Source organism: Aphelocoma coerulescens, chromosome 4, assembly GCF_041296385.1.
Source record: "Aphelocoma coerulescens isolate FSJ_1873_10779 chromosome 4, UR_Acoe_1.0, whole genome shotgun sequence".
NCBI lineage: Eukaryota > Metazoa > Chordata > Aves > Passeriformes > Corvidae > Aphelocoma > Aphelocoma coerulescens.
The window spans coordinates 68,371,277-68,394,114 of NC_091017.1; the positions used below are offsets into that span (position 1 = coordinate 68,371,277).

A 22,838-nucleotide genomic window follows, 5' to 3' on the forward strand; every position below is an offset into this window, starting at 1 on the left:
CCCACCTGACAAGATACACATGAATGCTACAGCAGGTATATTTGCTGTGTTTGACAGTGCACAGACCAGCAGCTGCCTACATTTCTGTTTATATTATTGCTAATGGACATTGCTTTAGATATTGATATGTGCATATAAATTTGTTGATTTAGACTTGAATGGCACAAATTCCTATAAAGTGTGTTCTATCAGAATTGATTGTGACTCAAGAAATATCCTGAAAATATACCCTATGTAAATGACCTTAGAAGCAATAGCAATAGGAAAATACTCATGTTGTCATATGTTTAAAGATTCCTTGCATTCTCTTCTGTTACTAGGAGAAAATCTTGAAGGTTTTTATTATGAGTCAGTGGAAGGATGTGCTTTGTCACACTGCTCGTGCCAGTTCTCAAAATCAGTGTTGTGACACTTTTGTGAGGACTCAGCAATGCAGAATGTTTTCTGCACATTGGGAGGAGGCGTCCCAGAAACCCTTAACATAGACATAGTTAAAAAAATTCTTCCCTTAAAGAGAACCTCTTTGTTCTCAGTTGAAAACCATTTAGATTTGGGAATATTACATTATTTCAGAAAGATTAAAGGCAATAATTTCTCGTTCAGGCAGAGAACACCTGCTTGCTGGAGTTTTTATTGGTGCCTTACATTAAGTGTTGGGATGTAGTACTGTTTATTAAGTTAGCCATATAGAGTAGGAATCATTACTGATAGAAGTAGCCATCAATAACAAAGATGGTAAGTAAGTTGTCAGTGTAGTAGGAGGAGCCCTTTGGAAAATTCTGAAATTTGGTCCCACTCTGACAAGAGCCCTTTTTGTTTCAAATACATGCATGAAGAAATAAGAGCTGACTATGATTTAACCTGCTTTAAGAACACAGAAATTTCAAAAGTATTCCATTCTAATTATTGACTCCAGAGAAGACTTGGTTGCTTAATTTATGCACATCTATTACATTTCTAATGTCAGGTGGGATGAGTCCAGGTGAAAGAGTCAATTAAAGTACAATTAAACTAAAATCTGGAAAACAGGGGCTCTGAGGAAGATTTCCATCCAGACAAAATAATTTTCATAAAAATTCCCAGTGGGTTGCTTTGGCAAAAAGGGAAAGTGAGAACCCAAGATGTATAAGTGGGTAAGAGTTTGAATGGTGTCATTATTTTTCATTCTTTTACATTCTTATAATGCAGGAGCCATTGTGTTCACATGTTCAAATATTGTCATTGTAAATAACGTTGAAAAAGAAGATGGAAAATTCAAATGCTGGTATAAGAACCTTAACTTAGGAAGTCTATAGAGGAGCTCCAAAGACTGCATTTGTTTTTTAAGATGTTGGAGAGGTGGCACCACCATGCTCAGTAAATACCTTGGAGCAGAAAAATAAAAACCCACAAGCACTGAAGAAAACATCAGTCTACCAGTGAAATAACTAAGCCAGAACCTTTGGATGGATTCACATGAGATTCAAATTTTTGACCTGAGGACATGTTGTTCATATAGATTTGGGTGGGAACCCAGCAGTGGGGAGTTAAATAACGAACAAGTCTTAATCAGTTAAGCAAAAACCACGGCAAATGTTGGGTTCCTTAGGAACCTGCCAGGAAAATATGAGGAGTCAAAAGTTATGGAGCTCAGAAATTTCGTTTACTGGCTGTAAGTCGGATTGACCTAAAGTAGTTGTCCCTCTTGCACTATATGCCATGAACACATGAATGAACCTGGATTGATATGAAGAAACTTTATTTCATTGGTAGCAGCATCACTTTAAAGCTTCCTAGTCAGTAGAGTTGTCATATCCGTTATCTTTTCAGGCTTTGGGCAACAAGATAAATACTTAGGAACAATCTGCTGTAATTGTCTTGTCAAATAACTGAAGCCATGCTCACTTCACCCTTATGTTGAGTCATTCCCACATAAAAGAATGTAATAAAGTCAGTGGAATGGCTTCAGAAGTTAGATATTTCTCAAAAAGAATTATGATATTTGAACTTTGGTATAGTGTCTGTCCTTAATATGAGAGGGACTACAGGGATTTTTATCCGTTATACTTCAAAAGCTTGTCAAAGATGAGCATAATTGATAATATCATACAAGAAGTTACTTGTGAATGTTTCATGGATATAAAGCAAATTTCTAATTTGGCATCCTCTGGGAGGTTGTGTCCCAAATTATAAGGCATAGAGTATGAAGCTAGATTTGATCTTTTAGAAGATTGACCATGTTGAAGACACAAGCAAGTAGAAGATAAAATTCAGACAATTTGTCATCTGGGGTTAGGATCTGATGGTATATTTAATGGTTCTGCTCCATAAAAATGTGAGAGACCATAAGTCACTATACTCTGTCCACTGGGGCAAATGGGAGGAATACCGATTTTTTTTCCCACATGGATGAATGTATATATTTCTGTGGGATATTGTTAAAAATTAGCTATAAATGGAATTCATTCCATTACAGGTAAGGCGATAAGGTAAATTATGGCATGCATTTCATTATTAAATAGTAGTTACTTTTTATAGCAACAAATCCAAAGTGACATCACAGGTTTTCTTCTGATAAGTTAGAAGAATGGGGAGTTTTTAATATGGATTATGCATTGTGTGAGTTATGACCCAGGTAAACCCAATAGCGGGTGCAAATTACTTGCTGTCTGTCACATACTGGGTAAACATAAAGACTTGGGTAATCAAAAAGGTTTGGCTATAAAATTTTGACATTTTCAGCTTTTATGTCTTCTGGAGTTTTGCTTAATTTTTAAATATTGAATTTCTTGTAGATTTCAGCTCATCAGTGACAAGTGCTTTCACCATTTAAAGAACCAGAGGTTTTCCTTTTTAAAACATTGAGTGCCTCAAAGTGGAACAGAGCACAAGACATCTGACATTCTCTCTATTGTATTTTCAGAGAATAGCAGCTATAAAGCAGGCCCTGAATGCACACAACATCAGTTTCTTTCTGAGGGGAGGATACTGGGTCTTAGTGACTTTAGCTGACTCCGGTTCAGGTAAATATTTAAAAGAAGCTATCAACAGACCAACCTTTGGATGCCTGTTTGAGTTCTAATAATTTAAGGAGAAAATCTTCATGTCAATATATATGTGTATGTATAACACATGTATATACTTACTTGGTACTTGTTACGTATAAATAAACACACATATATATGAGAGTGTGTGTGTGTATATATGTTAATGTATATACATACACGTATATATGTATACATTTTCATTTGGTCATTGTTAACGACCAAATTTTTTTTATGTTTCCGTTTTTTCATACCTCGTGATTTGTATCACAAGCTTTTTTCCTTTTTCTGTGTAACCACAACAAAAAGTAAATACTGATATTGTACAAAATAGTGCCCTGAAGGAAGAGCCAACCAGGCTTCAAAAAACTCATCTGGTGATCTAAAGGCCTTTTAGGCTGCACTGGCTGCTAAGAAAGCAGAGCTTCTTTGCCCTTATATCAACCATTAACTCTGCTCCTGTAACTACACGGGTCTAACACAGGCTTGCTGCATCTCTGCCATGTATCTCTGATCTTTGAATCAACTAATGGGAAGATTGCTGTAAGGGCTCCACATTGCTAATTCTGTCCTGAGATAAATTATGTTTTTTCTCTGTTTAAAACAAATGGAAATGGGGCAGAGGCAGGAGGAGTTGTGTGCCTTTCCTGCCTTCCTGGATTCACTCTTGATGGAAACTGGCTGAAGAGAGTATGTGTGCATACATGTTTGTATTTTGAACAGAGAGATGTTAAAATGATGTTTTAACCAGAAAGTTCAGCTTTGACTTGAATCTTTTATTAGAATGTCCTATAATTTTTGCTTGTGTATTATCTTCCATAATATATCCTTCTTTATTAATTTCAGTGTGTTTTGGGAGAACAGATTTAGCCAGTCACAATCAATTTATGTAAATGCTGGTGTGATGTTTTTTCTGTCAGCTCTCTGTAGAAGACAAAGCTCTTTTATCTAGTTGCTAATGTAGAATTGTGCTACAGTCTCACTGTGGTACCTTGTCTTGTGTAAAGGGCTGACATTCGTTTGCCAGCACAAAAGGGATTGAAAGAAGCCCATGTTCATTCCAGCCGTTACCAATATATGACCTTGATGAGTTTATTTGTTGTTCAGAGCCTTAGTTTCTCCATCTGTGAAATTAATGCAGCTCTGCTTTTGCAAAGCTTGTACTTAGGGTGTGTGATAATTTACTATGATAACTTCAGATTCCCATTAAAAAAACCCAAACAACCACTGAGTATGCAAATAATTGAATCATCAGAATCTTGGGTTTTCCTGTTTGTTGCTTTCTTTTTTTAAAATGGGTCCTCTGTCCTTCAGAAACAAGTAACCAATTAATTCTGTGGTTTTGTCTTTCTGAAGAAGCCACAGATATAGTGAAAAGAAGAGGTTGCAAAAATAACAACCAATGTTTTTGACCTGACAGTTAAATAGAAAAGAAGGCTCAAGAATATGAATGATGTGGAAGGCAACATGCAAAACTGTTCTTTTATTTTGTGTTTCAGACTCTCAGAGGATTGGAGGAGGCAGTGGCTACTGGGCAATTGTGGTTCTCTTTGTTATTTGTCTAGTCGCAGTCGGGGCTTTCATCCTCTACAAGTTCAAAAGGCAAGTGAACTTTAACCAATATATGCATTTTAAGAATTAGATTTATCCATAGATTAGCAAGACAGAGTATGTTATTTGAAAAGAAGATTTCGTGAAGTATTGCAAGAAGTATGCCACTTTGAAAATCATGTTTTTCTGAACTTTACAGACATCAAGGTACTACACTGATGCTTGTTTCACTTGCCGTGTTCCAAGATAAATATCAACAATATGGAAACTATGGAGAGTTTGTTCATTTTGTCTAAATAATACCATCAAGAATCAACTGAACTAAAATATTTTTTCCTGATTAATTCCCTTCTCATTACTTGTAACAGCTATGAATAAGCTAAAACGATTGGGACAGGGAGTGCATCTGCAATGCTGATTTGCTTAAAATGTAGTTTTATCAAAGCACGTAATGCTCTGGGGCTTCTCTTTGCACACATTACATTTTAATTGCTGAGGCAATGCTATGGAGAATGACTGACAGAAAGAGACTGGCGTTAATTTGGCACTAGAGTGTGTGGAGGGAAAAAATATTTCTGCAAGCAGCCTTTATGTGGAGCATATTCTCAAAACTGAGCCATGCCAGCCTTGGACAGTCCAATATATCTTTAATCTGTAATTGGTTTTAATCCGAGCTGCTGTGCAATTTAAATAATTTGTTCTTGTTCATGGGACAGTATCACTGTCTATCCTACTGGTATTCTGTATCTCTGGGGCATTCAGAAGTTGTTGGGTTTCAGTATACTGGAAACAGGCCTTCATCATCATCATCAGCTCCTGTTGTCCTTCCTCAGAGAGGATTCATACTGATTTGCCTCATTTTTTAATGGGTGATTTTTATTTAAAATAAATATAAATTTATAGAACTAGGAGCAACCTTAAGTTTGTGGCAGCAGTAAATGTAGCTAGCATTAAGTAAGGGTTTGTTTAGCTAAAGTATTTTTATGTCAATAGAGAAAAGCCCCTTTTTTCTCAAGCATCTAAATTTTTTAGAGTTCGTAGTGACTGATTGCTTTAAAGGACAAAGCCCAGATTACTGTATCAGACTGTCTACAATGGAATAAAAATCCATTTTTCTATTTTAGGTGCCTGAAGAGAGGAAAGACATAAAAATGGTTGATGTGATGTAATTATATTATTTTAATAGCAATACAATGGAGGATTTTCTGTTTGTGTTTGGATCATAGAACCTCCTTGTGATATCTTTTAAAAGCTATCTGATTTATATCTTTTATTAGCTCTTAAATGAGAGCAATTAAATAACAGACACAATTACTGCATGGTAGAAGAAGTATAAAATATTCAGGAAAGGAATAAAAACAGTTCCTTGAGTTCTTTCTAAAATGCCCAATGAACCATCACTTTTATTAAGGAGGAAAATATAGTACAATTTCCAAATTGTGAGCTTTAATGTCTCTCACACTTCGGTATGTAATTTGTGAAAATCATTTGCATTTACATTTTTGGGGGGTAATTTAGATGCAAGTGAGGACTATTGTTAGATATATTCAAAAGTTTGTCGGTAGCCTAAAAACTGCTGTTGGCATTGATGAATGAACATGCAGTAGTATTCAATTTTAGTCTGTATCTTATCTGTTTCTGAGATATTTGAAAGAATTATTTTTAAATATTCCTGCTAAGCTTTTCAAAAATGACAATTTTTTTTGGTTGCATCCTTCATTTGAAATTTCTTCTTCAAAGAATATTGAGCACCTAATCAGTGACTGCTACGTTTCAAAAATCACTTTTTCCCCATGGGCTCCCTGTGAACTCCTGTCCCACCCGAATCTTTAATCCCTTTTGAAAAGTCTTTCCTTTGTTTATGGAGATGGTTGGTGCATTGCTGGATCCTCATGGAGTACTTTTTGGGAGTACAGCCCCTTTAAAGTCAGTACAGTGAGTACATAAGTTTACAAACTGGTCCACAGGGACTGAGGCTATGAAATGAGTGTGCTTTATAGATATAAAAGTTGCAAGTTATAATGCACAAAGGCAGCTTCTCAATATTATATGGCTGGGTATTAAAAATTAATTTGCTGAAAGAATGCCATAGGCAACAAAAAATGTTCAATTCTAGGTGATAATTTCAGAGTTACTGTGGCCTACGGTAACTCAGATAACTTGGGGAAATAAAAATATTATTTAATTCCACAGAGAAATTACAGATTTGTAAAGTGTTGAAATGATAATACTGTCCATAATTATGATGTATGATTTAAAAAACTATGGAGGAGATGGAAGACATTTGGTGGTGCTTTCCCTTCATTCATGTAGATTAATAGAAGGGCTAAAACTCCTTTTTCCCTACATCAGTGAAATTTTTATTGATCCTAGTTTTATCACTAGACTGGTTGGGTCTACAGGACCTGCAGCTGGCATTGGAGCACATGCAAAGCAGGTGGTTTGCAAGAGACTGTATGACCATGTCTTGGGCTGCTGTCTCTCTCTCTCTTCACTGGCTCAAAGTTAAGTTTGATACCTGCAAAGATGCAAGATAGAAAAACTGGCTTGCAAAATAAGAGTGTGACTGGTTTGGCAGGGAGGTTGCAGCTTCATATGATGGAGCATGTCTATCTATTTGCAATGACAGAGATCATGACTTGTGATGAAAAAGGGAGAGAAAATAGCAGGCTTTTGTGTAGACCTACAGCTTTGATAGAAAATGCGAAATATGCCCAAACTGCCCCAAGGTTTCTAAATGCTGAGGCTCCTTGTCCCCAAGCATGATCACCTGCCCAAATTATTCCTGAAGTTCATGTCATAAGAACTTGGGTCTTAATTTACACTAATTCTGAGCTGGGAAATGAAAGATGGTGTTGACAAGACATCAGAGACCAATCCAACACCTCTTTTTTTACTAATCTTTTGTAAGTAATGAAACTTGCTGCTCCTGTTTAAAAAAAAAATTATCATTTTTTGAAAACTGCAATATTCAGTACTAAAAATTGGTGTCCCTGACAAGAAGTAAATCTAACAAAATTAGTTTGGGTGAGAGCAGTGATCTAAAAATAACAATCCTGCATAAGTCTGACGCTTCATATGCAGAAAAAGGAAAGAGTGTTTCTTCTAATTAGGTAGGGGGGTAGGGGAAAAGCAGAGGCAGATTCATATAGAGGTAGTGGGATTTTGGCTGATTAGTTACATGCATAGTACAAACCAATGCCTCCTCCTCGTTCCTCAAGGGATGCCCATTAAATAGAAAAGATGTAAATTTTATAATTTCCCACTGCTCTAATCAAGTCTAAAATTTTATGATCTGCTGGATAACCAGAGCTGTCATGGCTGTCTAGGTAATGATTAGGTGACTGTAGGTCACATCTGTTCTGAGATGCCCTAATCCCAAATACTTAAGCATTGACTAGGAAGACTGCTTCCCTCTGTTTTTACATGCTGTAAAATTGCAAGCATTTATCATTTCATGTCCTCATTCATGGACCTCACCCACCCCCCCTTTATCTGATGGTTGTTTTGTGCAAAACAGGTGCTGGAGTCCCCAGAGCTCATGAAGTGACTCCTGGCAATCCCAAGCGTAGTTTGTTGCTTTAGATAAAGGAAAAAAATAAAAAACACCAAAATGTTTTGAGAAACACAGGGGTTCGATCCTTTGTTATCAGAGTAGATAAGGACTTCTGATGAGGGCTACTTTTACTCTGTAAATGGCAAGTAAATTTTAAATGATAAATGTGATTGATTTTTAAAAACTAATTGTAATGGTGTCTGACAAATGAGCTGTTTGATTTATCTGAGCTATTGGTTTAGATAGTTTAGGGGAGGAATTTTGAGCATGGCAGCAAGGAGCAAGGGCTCATTCCTCACTGGTGAACCAGTCATGGCTGTGCAGGATGGGGCAGTGCTGTCAGCAGACGGGGGTGGTGGGCAAGCCACGAGGAAAGCGCCTTTGCTCTGCTCTGCTCTCACTTCCCGAGTATGGAAATCACCGAGTGGATGCCTTGAGCAAACAACATGTTGCAATACTCACTAGTATGCTCCAGTTGTTTAAGCATCCAGGTAAAATGGACTGCAGCTGCTTCTTTTGCCCACAACAATATGAAGCAGCTGGAAAATATTTTTGAAAAATCCAGGGCTATTTCTTAATGCGAGTCTGGGATCTGCGTGTATTTTTTCTATACCATACCATCTTTACTTTGGTTCAGTACAAACACACTTCTTCCATTGCCTTTGAAACAGTGTTTGTATTTTTTTGTGGTTTTCAAGCTTCCATCCAGAAAAGATTTCTTCATCCTCTCAAAAGAAGCTTTGTGGTGTGGGGTCCTGGGCAACAGTATAGAGAAGGGAAATAGACTGTCTGCACCAGGCAAAGTGGAGGAAAGGAAAATTATATTTTAGCCACATCAAAGCTGCTATGTAATCATCATGTTACTAGCGGAAGATCTGAAATCATCCTTTTCTTATTTTTCATTTCTGCATAACAGCAGGATATTAGAGTAGCCAAACTAGAGCAAATAGTTGTCTTTTGTACTTATGTATTTTACCTGGTTAATTGCAGCAAATTCTATTCTCTGAAAGAGTATGAAAATCTTCATCTTTTAATTTGTATGAAAACTACTACTGATGTACTGAAAGCTGCATACATTGTTTTCACAAATCAGTGTGAATCCTCTTCATCCAGATTTATACAATTTTGTATGTATTCCTTTTCTGCCTGCTACTATCAAGTACCAATTTTGGTAAATGAACCCCCTCCTGGGTCATTTCCACAATCTGGAGAAGAACTGTGTTATCTTTCTGCCTCATTGACTTACTATCTCATTTTTGGTCTCTGAAGAAAAGCTATCTCTTTTCCCCACCTTGCTTATACTGCTTTTATGTTCCATGAGAGCAAGCTTAGTCCCAATCCATGCCTTTTAGTGATAAAAAAACAACCACTAATTTATTGTTCCATAATATTTTATAAAAACTTCCTCAGAAATCAAAGTAATAACATGCAGAAAAGATTTCTGAAATGAAAGAGGCAAGTATATCAGGAGTGCCTTAAAGCACAAAGTCAGTCATCTGAACATTAATCCAAATACAATAAAGTCAACACCACAATAAAGTATTCTATTTAATGGATTATTATTGTTGTTATTTTTATTTAAGTTCCAAGACAGTGCTACATTATTCCATATTCTTTGCCATGTAAATATGTTCTTTTTTTTATACTGAACAGAATTTTAATCAAGCCTCTGGAAAATGAATGAAGTTGCATAAAGGAGAATAAATACTTTTTTCCATAAAGAAGGAATTGAAAGCCAAATAAACTAGAGATTAAATGAGTAGGAATCAATATGTCATCCCCCTCCTGCTGTTCCTTCCTGCTGAACATTTTTAAGTGCAAACAGTTTGGGGTATGAACTGATTAGAATTTGTGAATATAAGAAGGGAAAAATAAGTACTTTCTGGAATATCTTCTAAAAGGTGTGGCGCCTGTAGAGCTTGGTGAAAACCATGTGCTGTGATGTTCTTTAGTAGTGCTGTGCAGAATTACGTCTCTAGCTCCTATTTTTATGGTCCTCAAAGCAGGCATAATATTTCTTCTTTTTCGTGATTGAAATAAAATGCTACAGGGAAAACAAAAGAAACTAAAAATATAAACCATGGAGTGCTGCTCAGCAGAGGTAATTGTCTCCAGTGATGGATGTGAAGCACATGCATTTTGCAGATGAAGAGTAAACCCCCCAAAGAAACTATTGCATAATCTTCTTGTCTGTTTTCTAAATGTGCTTTCAATTTTCATATTGCTGATACAAATCTCTTGGGTCAAATTTTGTGTCTTGTCATGTTTTCACAGTAGTCTTTTATGTAGACCCAAGCATTTCAGCTCTGCCTGCTTCAAACAGTTACATTGGACCCAACATTAACTCCTTCTTGAAGAAGAGCAAAGCACATCAGGGTACACAAGAGTTTTTTTATGTATAAGTAGGGGTAGCAGCCTCCTTTCTGCATTTTACAGCAGTGAGAAGCACTGGAAAATTGTCAGAATCAGGCCCATCTTTAGTGAGGATCCAGTATCCACATCCTATGTCATCCCACAATGTGGCTGAGTCTTGTAAACAGAACATCCGGCACATGTGTTAAAAATGCCTCTTGAAAAGGCTTGGACTGTCCTTTTCTTCAGGGTGGTTGAGGGAGTTCCTTGTAAAACGGAACCAATATGAAACACAGAGAGATCTCTGTAGTGTGTAAAAGGTCTAATGCCTACAGTACGTCTCCTCAAGACTTGTGATATTCTCCTTCCTCCAGTCCACATTCAATGTTACAGGCTTTCCCATGTAAGTGTGAGGAGCAAAGGAAAGCATGGAAGTATGAGTACCTCTGCTTTATACCTTCCCCAAAGGATCTGTACTTAGTAGGATTGGGGCCAATAAGCCAAGTGAGAAATAACAGCTCATACCTTTTCTCATTTTATTCTCAAACCATAAGGAAATGCTCCTAGCCACGATACATTTAATGATTATTTGTGAACTTGAGAGGTTTCCTCATTCTTCCTGAATATGTTTACTAGTATGTGTTGTGCTCATGGTTATCTCTAACTAGTAAGCTGTGCAGGGGCCATGAGTTGAAGCCTCAGGATTTACACCAAAGGACACACTTTGTTGACCTGGTTTCATACAGGTCCCAGGCAGCAGTCACACTAGCAGCTCTTCTCCTTTTACTTAACTGCAGAGGTCTGATGTGCCATATGGGTTTGAGATGTTTAACATTTTTTATTATGTCAAAATTGTTTTGATAATGCCATTGATACTACTACAGTCTGTCAGAAATAAGGGAACCTTCTGAGAAGGTTATTATAATTATTGTAGAAACATATGTGCTAATTCTGTAGATGTGTTACAAAGACATTCTTCTGGGTTTTGTCTCCCTTAGGCATTTGATGGTGGGCTGAAAGTGAGCAGTTTGACAGGTTTGATGCAGGTCTGATTAAGAGAATACTGTTTTCCACATGACCAGTTTCATTACCAGACACATTAGAAGCAGTTATGGGCCCTAGAGAAAAAAAAGCAAAATTAATTACCTAATGTATTTGTTTTGGTAATGAGGAATGTCCTTTCCTCTTTCAAAATGGCTTTTTTAATCCATGTAATGAAAGGAGAGTGATGCAGGGCTTGGCTTTATGTGTATGTTTTTGTTGGAAGAGCGCTCAGACCTGTTAAAGTGATCATAATAGCACAGCATTGTGTCATCAGACCTTCTTTCCATCCTTGTCCTTTCCATTTGGTTTTGTACTGCTTATAAATAATGGGATAAAATACCTAACTTTTAGAGATATAAGTTAGTGTGTGCGTGTATACATATGCCTATACAGATATGTGTGTTTGTGTAGATATATAGGACTCAATTTATCTTTTGGATAGTTCAGATTAAAGGGAGATTATCTTCAGTCATCTTTCATTTCTTAGTAACTTCCATTTATTCTTATTACTTTGATGCAGTGAATTTGCTTTTCAGAATAGTTTGCTACAGTAACTTTTTATCTCAAACCAAAATGGTGCCCCTTGCTAAAGATACCTTCTTGTGAGATGACATTTAAAACAGATCTTCAAAAGCCTTGAGAAAACAGAGTAATCTGTGTATTTATCCAGCTTTCAAACTGCTGCTGTAATGTGGAGCAGCTTTGTGGTTGCTTTTAGAGAGATGCCTAATAATTAGTGTCACTTTTTCTATTTTCTCACTGTCTAAAGGGGCTCAGCAGAAACCACAGCTGTTCAACCCTGTTTTCTCTTTTCTTCTTGTTGTCTGCCCATTGCAATAATCTGGGTTTAAGCACAGCCTCTGACAGCCATGATCTGCTGTCATGCTGATCAAGCTGTCAAGCAGCTTCTGGCACTGTAGGAAATGGAGCCTAGAGCCTGCAGCTCCCTAATCTGAAGTGTCTGCTTGGTGCTTGGGAAAGGATGTCCTTATGTGCCTAGGCAGACTGCAGGTGAACACAGCTACAGTGCAAAGGGTATGGCTCTTGAGAAATGTTTAAACCATAAAATCTGCTGCAAAGCTACAAGTCCCTGATTTTTCCCTTTCAGTTTACAAAGCCTAATTTAAATTAATCTAGTTAAGAACCCTGTATCAATATTAAGTGTCAAGCCTCCCAGTCTCAGCCATGGTGCTAATTGTTTATTGAGGCATTTAATAAGGTGCTTTTTGTTTCTCTAGATTCCAGTCAGAGTGAGTGAATTATTGTCTCTTGTAGAGAGGTCTTCTAATTCATCTGTTCCCAGTGCAGACTTTATACTCTGTCTCCTTCAGTGCTGCCTGCTTAACTTAACCAACCTCCCCAGTCTTGTGCCCTTATGAATGCCTGTTTACCTTCTTACTCCTTACCCCTTGGTCCTGGCCTCTTGGCTCTGCTCCTTTCCATTCCCTGTCTCCTGGACTTCTGACTTTTTCTCCTTGACTCTGATTGACTATGAGTGCCATCTGATGCCATCACACTTCAATGTCAGCCCGTCTCCTCAGGGAGACATGATGGTGATTGCAACCCTTCATGTATGTGAAAACACCTGGGACCAAGAATGAACACCCACTGTGCCCTTTTATTGCTCGAATTCTTAAAATAGTTTTTCTATGGCTCTAGTAATTTTTTTCAACATTGTCCATTGTCTGTCAATCCTAGAAACTGATGCTTAAATATTATCTTAGTATGAACATCATGATAAGGCAGTTACATAAAACTGAGAACAAAGAGTTGGTAAATTTAGGTTGTGATCACAAAATTAAGGAAGAGTGGCATTGGTGATGATTTTTTATTCTGGAATGACTTTGCTCTGCTGGAGCTCTGCTCTGATGCCAGTGTGTGTGTGACACAAAAGAACTCCATCCCAAAATTTTTTCTTTTCTTTAGGAAACTGCCAGGCAGAAATGTCTACGCCCAGATGCACAATGAAAAAGAGCAGGAGATGACAAGCCCTGTTAATCACAGTGAGGACACCCAGAACATCATCCAGGGTGAGGAGTTTATTGATGATGATCTGGACTCTCAAACACTAGGTAACGCAAGAGGTAACTTTGCTTTTAGTTTATAAATTTTCATAAGAAGTTGATTTTTAATTGATGTTTGTTTTCATTTTAGTTCTTTTTCTGTTCAGTCTTGAAAAGATGTTACAAATGGTAACACCAGTAACAAGGGGTTACCTCAATCACCTTCTTTTGGCTTGCTTGAGCTACAGCCTAATGTATGGATGATGTGCTATATAGAGCATGAGTACAGAGATGGTAGTTTAATGTCAGGAGACTGACTTGGACAATTTTAGAGATAAATTATATTTGGTAGAATGGGATATAATCTGCAACAGTCGAATTCACTCAATAATCCCCTCAATTAGTGGAAAATTGAGTTTAGGCCGGAAGGATTTGTGGAGTCAATGCTTCTGTGATTTCAGATGGATTGTATGGAGATCCATTGCTTTATTTGCCTTCATATTCCAATGGCATTTAAAGTTTTTGTGATCAGAAACATTAAATTTATTCATGTATAAAAAGTATCATAAGTCTTCCTTAATTTAGATGTTGATTTTCTAGTATTCATAAGGTAGTTATAAAGAACCCATGAGGGAAATTTCTGTGAGTATCTCTCAGTGCAAATTATTTCAGTGTCAGGTGGACGTGTGTGTCCTAGCACCCTGTGGTTAGTTTTAATGCAACATGGAGTGCTGATCTTTAATACATTGTCTTCAGGCTGCTTTCAGGTCACAGTCTGAAAAGTGTAGGACAATGTAAGAAACACCCAGTTCCATTTTGGCTCATTTTGTGAAAATAAATCAGATGATCCAAAGCCTTTGGGATTTGTAGCAGTAGATTGATGGTGTGAAAGGCAACTGTAATGTCTTCATGAACCCCAAGGAAGAAGATGTGTCTTAGCTGCACTCAAGGTACCGTGGGGAAGACAGAACCTGGTCAGAGGAGAGATTTCTTTTTCTTGGGCTTCTTTCACCCTTTTGTTTGTTGTCAATGTCTTTATTTCCATTTGCTGAACTGTGTGCTGCTTCTAGGTTCTTGGAGGTGTTAGCTTTGAACACAAGGGAAGAATCCAGCCTCTTGCTTTGCTTTGTGTATTTCTATCTCTTCTTTGACAACTTTGTGTATGAGTATCACTGTGTTTTCATTCTGATTTTGCAAGACAACTGTAACTGCCCTCCTGACTTTACCGGAGTTAGTTCCAAAAAAAAACCTGGAAAAACAAAATCTGTGTTAAAATTGTTTGGTCAGCTCATCTCCAGGGTCTTTAGAGGAGAAGCTGAATGCTAACAAAGTCCTTGCAGACATGCCTATTAAAGTGGAGCATTCAAACACCTCTAGTAAGGTACAAAGGCATAACTTCTTTTAATGGTAGAAAATCCCTTATGGTTTATTTAAAAGAAGGCAGCTTGGGATGCTCTAATAAAGAAATGCTGCCCTGATTTGTAACATATTTAGAATTAATCTCTGCTTGCCCTGCACTCTTTACTCAGAGAAAAAAAAATCTTCCATATGAGCAGAGAATTATTTTAGGGTTAAAGGGTGCAAGATCATGATGTTTTGATGACACAAGACACAAATGTGATCTCAAGGTTATTTGTCCTTCTGCCAGCTTGTCTGCAGCAGCAGACTTTCCAGGAGAGCGTAAAAAGCTCGAATTTGTGGATCATAATCATCCATATTTGTCAGCTACAGTACAGCTTTTAGACAGAAGATGTTATTTAATACATAAAACTATACTCCTGCTCACTCTACTGTTTTGTTATTTGCAATACTTTCCACTAGCTCCAGTATTGCTCAGTACTGCCAAGAAAATATTCCTGTTAATGATACTCTATTTTATCTGGCTTAGACTATAAAACATGTTATAATCCCTGCTTTATATTAAATTCTGGTTTACGACATTATTTGCAGAAGGTTCCTATGCTATGGAGTTCCCTTCTAGTTCTGGTGAGCTTTCTCCCTCCTTCTTGGGAGATGTCAGTAGCCGCCTCCACTCCATGCACAGCAGGGAGTTACAGGCCTGGGTTTCTGTTGTTCTCTCTTCTCATAACTTTTGAATTTCCACAGTACAGTATTTCCAGACTCACCCATCCACTTTTTTTGTTTTCTATATATTTTATGTTGCCTACTTTATCGCAACCCCCACCTTGGGACTCCTCAACACCATTACCTTGCAGTGACTCCTTCTGGGAGAAGTGGCAACTTGAACAGCTACAGAGTTCCCTTATTGCTGATGCCGGTCAGTGTCCAGTCCCAGGTCAGTGGCATGTCGAATGGACGCCTCAGGTTCCATTCTCCTCCCTCACCTGCACCCCTCAAGACAACTACACCTTTATAAGCCACAAAGAGAACCAACTTATGCTGTCACTGGGATAGAAACCCTAGGAATTCACCACAAATCCACCACCATGAGCAAAAGCATTGTGCAAAAGTGTGCTGTAGGTACATGGAGCTGTTGCACCAACCTTCACCTGACCTGTTGTTTGATAAAGCCACTCTCTTATGCAATTGACTTGTCCCTGCAATAAAAGGGGGATTTATTGTGGAGTACCTGAAATACACTAATGTTGGCCTTTTGTTTCTATGTTTTCCTAGGCAATCACTCAGGCGTGGTTTTGAGCATCAACTCCAGAGAGATGCACAGTTACCTGGTTAGCTGATATTTGCAGCTGAACACAAAACCCAAAAGACTCTTCTCTGTACCGTTTTATTTTTCCCTAGAGATGTCCCAAAATTGCAGATATGGCTGTAAATGCTGATGGAGAGGAAGTTTCTTATTGGTCCTGTGGAAAAAAGCGTCCATCATCAGTTACCAAGGGCGAAGGACAATATGTCTTGTGTTCACTCTGTGGCCTGGGAACTCATTACAATTGAAACTCAAACTATGGTAGCAAATTTGTAGCCCTAGGCACCTTCAATGCCACCTTATTTCTTTTCTGTATATGCTCTATTTCTTTATGTTTATTTTTAGAATGATTGACTGTAACTTTTTAATTATATTTTTAGTTGAGGTATTCAGCGGAAGGCTGGGAGTCTTCAGCCCAAAAAAGGTGATTTTTACACTAGTGACTAGACCAGAACAGATGGTTGTTTGATCACAATGACAAGTTTTTTAGGAGGCCAAGTGTTTCTGTATGGGAAAGGACTGAGGGAGAGAAAAATGCACTCCTAGTTGAGACAAGCTCTTAACTTAAACATACGTGAGACAATCTAACAAGTTTAGGCTTAGGTCCTTCTGAGGATTAAAGGAAGTAAAATGTTAATTAGTATATCTCATAATATACAATAATGCTCTTGTAAGTGTAGCAAGTCCTGACAAGCTATCAGCACCAGTATCTCCCCCCAGTCCCATCACATGTGAAAGAAAAACACCAGCTTGATGCTATTTCCAGACCAGGTGCCTTCACTTGCGGACAGTCATTTTAGTTGCTCTTTTCTCCTGAGTGAGCCCCCCTAGGGTGATGGCAGCTGCCAGATGAGTTGTCCTGTTAAACCCTAGGCAGGTGGCCTGTCTCTTCTTAAATTTCCAGAGAGTGTAAATACCTCTTTTACGTAGCTTTCTTTTTATTGTTATTTTTTAAAAACTTCCTCTAAGGGCAGCTGTGCGGGGTGGGTCAGAGCTCTCCTCTGGGAAGGGCTGGGTAGCACCACCATCCCCTTCCCATGCCATCCCTGTTTGGAATTTCCTCTGGCTCTTTTCCCTTGCTGGTGGGAGTGGGCAAACCCTAGCCTGACCTTTTCCTCTTGGGTAGGTTTGACAATCCAAAGGGTCACGGGGATGATGGGAAGGGATTTAGAGCTTCCTGTTTCCTTCCCATCTCCACAGGGTGTCTCAGTCCACTGCCCCCTTTTTCTGCAGGGAGGGCAGGGGAAGGGCTTCTGGAGGAGCTGCCTGCAGAATGGCTTGTGAGCTGGGCCCTTGTTTCCTAATTCCAGTTTTGTAAGTTGAGTCAGAGTTTTCTAGTCTTGACCTCTGTATCCCCAGGGAATGGCAACGCAGTGAATCCACACTCCTCTTGTCTTTTCTCTTTGGTTTATTTTAGCCATGTAGAAAAACAAGTGTGGTGTGGTGAGTTCAAATGTCTGGCATCCTGTGTGTCACAGCTGCCTGGGATTAGGATGCTTCTCTCAGAAACCTATATAATCCCTTCACTTTTTGCCTTTGATAGAGAATAAATAACTTGTACTCACTGAATGTTATACTGATGGTAGTGACAAGCTCGCACACACCTTGTTTAAGAAGGATACAGATAGCATATCATCCAGAATATGCAAACAGAAAAGAATGAGTGCTAGTCAAATAGAAAAGAACTGTCTTAAAATCGGTGTATGCATTGGAATCATTCTTCCATGTAGCTGTGAATATATTATCATCAAATGCAACAGTTTGAAATACAGTAATTCAGTGTAGTACTGTAGGCTCTCACAAACCCCATATGATGTATGTAAAGCACAAGAAAATCTAGATTATAAACTTACTGTAAGGAATTAGGTGGAAAAGTTAGAGTGAAGATTCTGAAACGCACTTGCAAACTGCTCAGGAAAATAATCACAAAAATTCTAAAATTTCTGCCTATTTAGTTGTATAGTGCCATGTAAACTTATTAACAGAGAAGCAATGCCCTAGCTGACTGTTGTATGCCAGACTGTGGAAATCCAAGGTCTTAAATGTATCTATCTGAGTCTGGGTTTCTTGAAGAGAAGTGCATATACAAAATGTGCTGTGAATTGGAAACTCTTGGGATCATTGCACCAGTGGCTTTCCCTCCTCACCAGCTCCTCTTGCTTTTTCTAGTGGAAATAAGCTGGAGCAGAGAATAAAATAGCATTGCAAACATCTTACTTGTTCCTGTGAAATAAATCTGAAATAAGTTGTTTGTATAGGACAGGTGAGTGGCAAACCAGCTTCATGGACAAGGAATGGGATGGAAGCTCCAGCTTGGAGTTGTTCTCGCATGGTTAGTCTGATTGGCAAAGGGCTCTGTTGGAACTGGGTCACACATCTAACTTATGCTTTAACAGCTACTTTTATACATTTAATTCAGGGTGATTTGTGTCTCTGATCACAGAAGTCTTTTGGAACACGGTAGAATATTTAACTGCTTGGTACTCTAATTAACACTTAGCACAATTTAGTGCCTGGAACAATTTTTTCTGATGCTTACTAATTTGATTCATGCAGCACTCATGTGAGGTTGGTTTGTCATATCTTAAAAACACAGTTTTCTAAAGACATGTTGGTATTGCCATAACTGTATTAATAATACCCAGCAGATAATAAAGGAAGCCTTTGATTTCCTCACAAGAATAACTTTAAAATGAATTATTTTAAAACTGAGAAAGTACTGTTACCATTTTTTCATTCATGGTGTCTTGGTTTATCTGTAAACGAAAAGACTCACTAGTGCTAGTTCTCAAATTTCTTGAACTACATCCATGATATCTTAACTTTTTATCCTTTATATGTATCTAAAATCCTGATACATCAGTATTCAGAAACACAGAGTTTCTTCTATGCACAAGTGCTAGTCACACACGTGTGCACACACACATGCAGTATTTGTACATATTTTAGTTATTTTTTTCGTGGGGAAGGGTAATGTGGTGGCCAAGAAGCAGAAGATGACTGTCAGATACCTGGATTCTGTACCCAGACATTGAGCAAGTTACTTGCCCCAGTTTCCCCACCTATAAGATAGGGCTGATAGTAATTACCTACCTCACACAGGTATTGTGAGGCTAAGTTAATTACTGTTTGTTCAGGATCATCAGAGTGAAAGACTTTTGTGAGCATAAATTATTAATGGTTTATTTTTCTTTGTTTTACTTGTAATTATCACTGTTCTTAAAAGTACTCTACTGAAACCAGCTGCAATTATGTATAAATGTAAAAAATGCATAATCCAAAAAAGGTGCATCACTGGTAAAAAAAGAAAAAAAGGTAATTTTATTTAAACACTGCTATTGGAACATACTGTTATGTGGTAGCACTGCAACATTGGCTGCGATTTTGCTGTTCCACACTAGTATTGTCAACTCCTCTGCATTGTTATTTGATCAAAAACCTTATAAAAATGGGTACAGTGATATTTATCAGCACTGATATCGAACTGGCAGTGTATTGGCCTCATTGGCCTCTTTTGGCCTTCTTAAAATCTGGTGTATTTGCAATTTCAAAAACACCCTGTACTTTTCAGAGTGCTCCAAGCAGTATGATCTGAAGCATTCTAACAGACCCATCAAGATTTACAGCTGTTATCTTTGCTTTCTCTTTCAACATTGAATGTTTTATATGTCTTTGGATAAGCCTGTCCATATAAAGTACTCAGAAATGCTCAGAGGACATTTAGGGAAAATGCACACAGTGTTAATTAATTTTTCAATAATATAAGCAATATAAACCAGTGCATATTTTTATACTCTGTAGAAGACAGTGGTGGAAATGGCTGTGAAGAAAAAGAAGGTACCAGCCTGAGGCGAGATGTTGTTATCTATAATTCACGTCCAATTTCTTGGAACTCTTTTAAGATATTCTCATTGAATTATATCCTTCTTGATGAGTTTTTTTCTTTCAATGACCAGTGTAATGAGGAGTTAGCTGTTTACTTATATAAAGTAGATGATTTGTTAGCTAACTGTCCTACAGAAAAAGACAAATCAGTGCTTTGCCATTAGTAGTTCCTAGTGCAAAGAAAGTTTCAGCTGACATGATTATCTGTGTTTTCAGACCAATGAGACATCCCTTTAGTGGGGAGACTCTACTGCTGTCTGCTGTATCTTCAATAGAGGTCAATAGAATGAAACTGCAGTAGTTTCCATCCTCCTTACACAAAGACATGCTCAAAGAAATGTGTGGGAAAAAGAAAATCTTTATAATAAATTAAATACATGCATTTGGTTGCAGTAGCTTTTTGATGATGAACCAGAGGTTCTGATAAGTTTTGAATTTCTAGTGTTATTTCAAGTCAATGTTTCTAAGTAGATAGAATCGATGACAATTTCAGTCATAGATTTTTCCTATGTTTCCTATTAAAAAGTTGGTAATTTTTCATTAATGAGACTTCAGGGGAAAAGAGAGACTAAAAATTTTATTTCGTTTCACAGCCCCTGCCAGCTGGAGTTATTATAGTTGTTTTATTGTATATTGATTGATACCACTGTATTGTTTCCATCTTCATTTTTATTTCAGCATTTTAGATGCAAGTAAGTGTCCATTTATCTCAAAATATTGGCTTTCCACCAGGAAGAAATTTATAAGCATTTACCTTTATAAATCTTGATTTTTGAGATGCAAAATTCTGTTTTGTCTTTTAAGTCCATCCAAAAAGCTGCTCCCTGGCTCATTTTCTCTGTTTTAGTTCCAGTTGCATATTGCTTCTACAACTTTCTTGGAGACTGGCCCGTAGCCACTACTAGTCTGAGAAAATCTAAAACTTTCGTTAGAATGGGATTTAATTGACTATAAGTAAGGTCTGCTCAGATCATTTTCTTAATGTTAAGTTTGAATTTTCATGTTCCATATTTCCTTTCAGTATCTTAGCATTTGCCCTCTCTTTGATATTTAAATGTATTTTTATTCCTGTGATGTTTTTGACTTATTTTTTGACTATAATCATCAAAGTGACAAATAACTCAGACCCCCAGTTAGCTTTTGCAATTAATAGCCTAACCCTGCAGTCTCTGGGAAATGTCAAGCTGTGCCCTCTCAATTTTTTAATCTTCTATCCCAAGCTGTCCCTTCTACCCGACCGATCACCTCAGCTGCATTGGCTCCAGTTTTCTGTGCACCCTCGGACTGGACAGGGTGCAGAAGGGTTGCTCCATGTTGAGATGGCCCAGAGCTGCCCATTTTCCAAATCTGGATGGGAATGTCATGGAGACAAAGTTTTTATTTGTTCTTGCTTTTCAAGTGTGTTGCATAAGCAGAGAGGATCCATCATCGTGGAAAGAAGAACCTGTAATGATACTTCAGGCTGCTCTGGAGGCTAAAGAATGCAGCCTCTTGGAATATTTTTCTATTGAAATTGATACGTACAGCAAGTTAGTTTCATGATTTTAATATGTGAGGTCTCATTTCTGTAAGTCTTCAGTCCCAGCTTTTTTCCTCCTGTTAAATGGAGTAGCAAATTACTTAAGCTATGAATTGTGGAGCCATGTATGACTTCCATTCTTTTCATCCCTTTCTTTTCCTTATGTGAAGCTTGTCAGCATTACTGTTTCCAGCTAATTTACATGCTGGTAGCTGAGATGATCTGTAAGACAGTATCTAACATAAGAAATACTGGAAGGCTTAGAAATATGTACTCTGAAATGCAACGACAGAGCTGTGGGAAAAAATCCTTATCAGAGAGCTGTTATGGTTTGCATTAAATACTTTTTAATAGCATCTCTAGAAATACATATTCTTAATTGCCAACTCTTTGCCTTTCTCTCCTTCCAGATTGATTTTCTTTCAGAAGCGACATTTACTAGCCCTGAAAGGAAGTGCATTCTTTCCCTTACACGAGTAATTTTGCTCGATATTATTTCCTTGCAACACTTGCATTTCGCACAAAATTCACCTGTATTGATCAGCCTTGATTTCTGTGTTTCTGTAGAATTTGCATCTTTACACTGATTACTTGCAATACAGTGGACATAAAGCCCGGTTGAGCAGCAATAATACAAGCAGCAGTACGTGGTACTGCTTAAATAATATGCCTTTTTTGCACGTATTTTTAATGGTATCATGAGTGTGTTAATCACCAGGAAGGCCAGGTGTTCAAAATAACTTCCTTAGCATGTTTTATAATTCTATGTTACTTGTTGCTAATTTTAGCCATATTTGGATACTTATATTTAGTTCTTACTGACAGTGTCTGCTCTTGCAGATCAAAGCAAAAGAATTGGCTTATTCACTTTTTAAAAGAAGTATTAATTCACACTGCTTATTGATTAAAACAGTTTAAAACGGAAATCTTTCTGAAATGGTGGAAGTGATACTTTTTAATGAGGACAGCTCTAATAGGAAAACAGCAGGTTTATATCCATGTGTCTTTTGAGATATTCTTGTTATGGATTCTGAATAGAAAGGACTGTGCAGAAAAAGCGTAACCCCAAACATCAGTAATATGCACTGTTTGCAAATGGTAAAACTAGTCCAAAGGAGAATATTTTAATACACCACCTCCATGTCTCATATTCACATCAGGACCTTTAAATGGTTAAAATGACAGAATATCTTCACAAACAAGATGCCCAGGGAATTGCCAAATTCACTGGCTTCATTTA

The 22,838-nt window shown here is 37.6% G+C and overlaps 1 protein-coding gene across 9 annotated transcripts in view; it reads left to right on the top strand.

Annotated features, from left to right (window-relative positions):
* SORCS2 (sortilin related VPS10 domain containing receptor 2) overlaps nucleotides 1-18,405 on the top strand; it is a 539,351-nt gene extending 520,946 nt beyond the window's left edge. For 5 of the 9 annotated variants that reach the window (XM_069014500.1, XM_069014506.1, XM_069014507.1 and 2 more), the window contains 5 exons: nucleotides 2,903-3,002; nucleotides 4,523-4,625; nucleotides 13,453-13,610; nucleotides 15,746-15,825; nucleotides 16,164-18,405. In XM_069014500.1, the coding sequence (XP_068870601.1) occupies nucleotides 2,903-3,002; nucleotides 4,523-4,625; nucleotides 13,453-13,610; nucleotides 15,746-15,825; nucleotides 16,164-16,187 (465 nt within the window). In that variant the 3' untranslated portion in view covers nucleotides 16,188-18,405. The remainder of the gene's footprint in view (nucleotides 1-2,902; nucleotides 3,003-4,522; nucleotides 4,626-13,452; nucleotides 13,611-15,745; nucleotides 15,826-16,163) is intronic. The other 4 variants (XM_069014501.1, XM_069014504.1, XM_069014502.1 and 1 more) reach the window with 4 other exon arrangements.
* The last annotated feature ends 4,433 nt before the right edge of the window (nucleotides 18,406-22,838 follow it).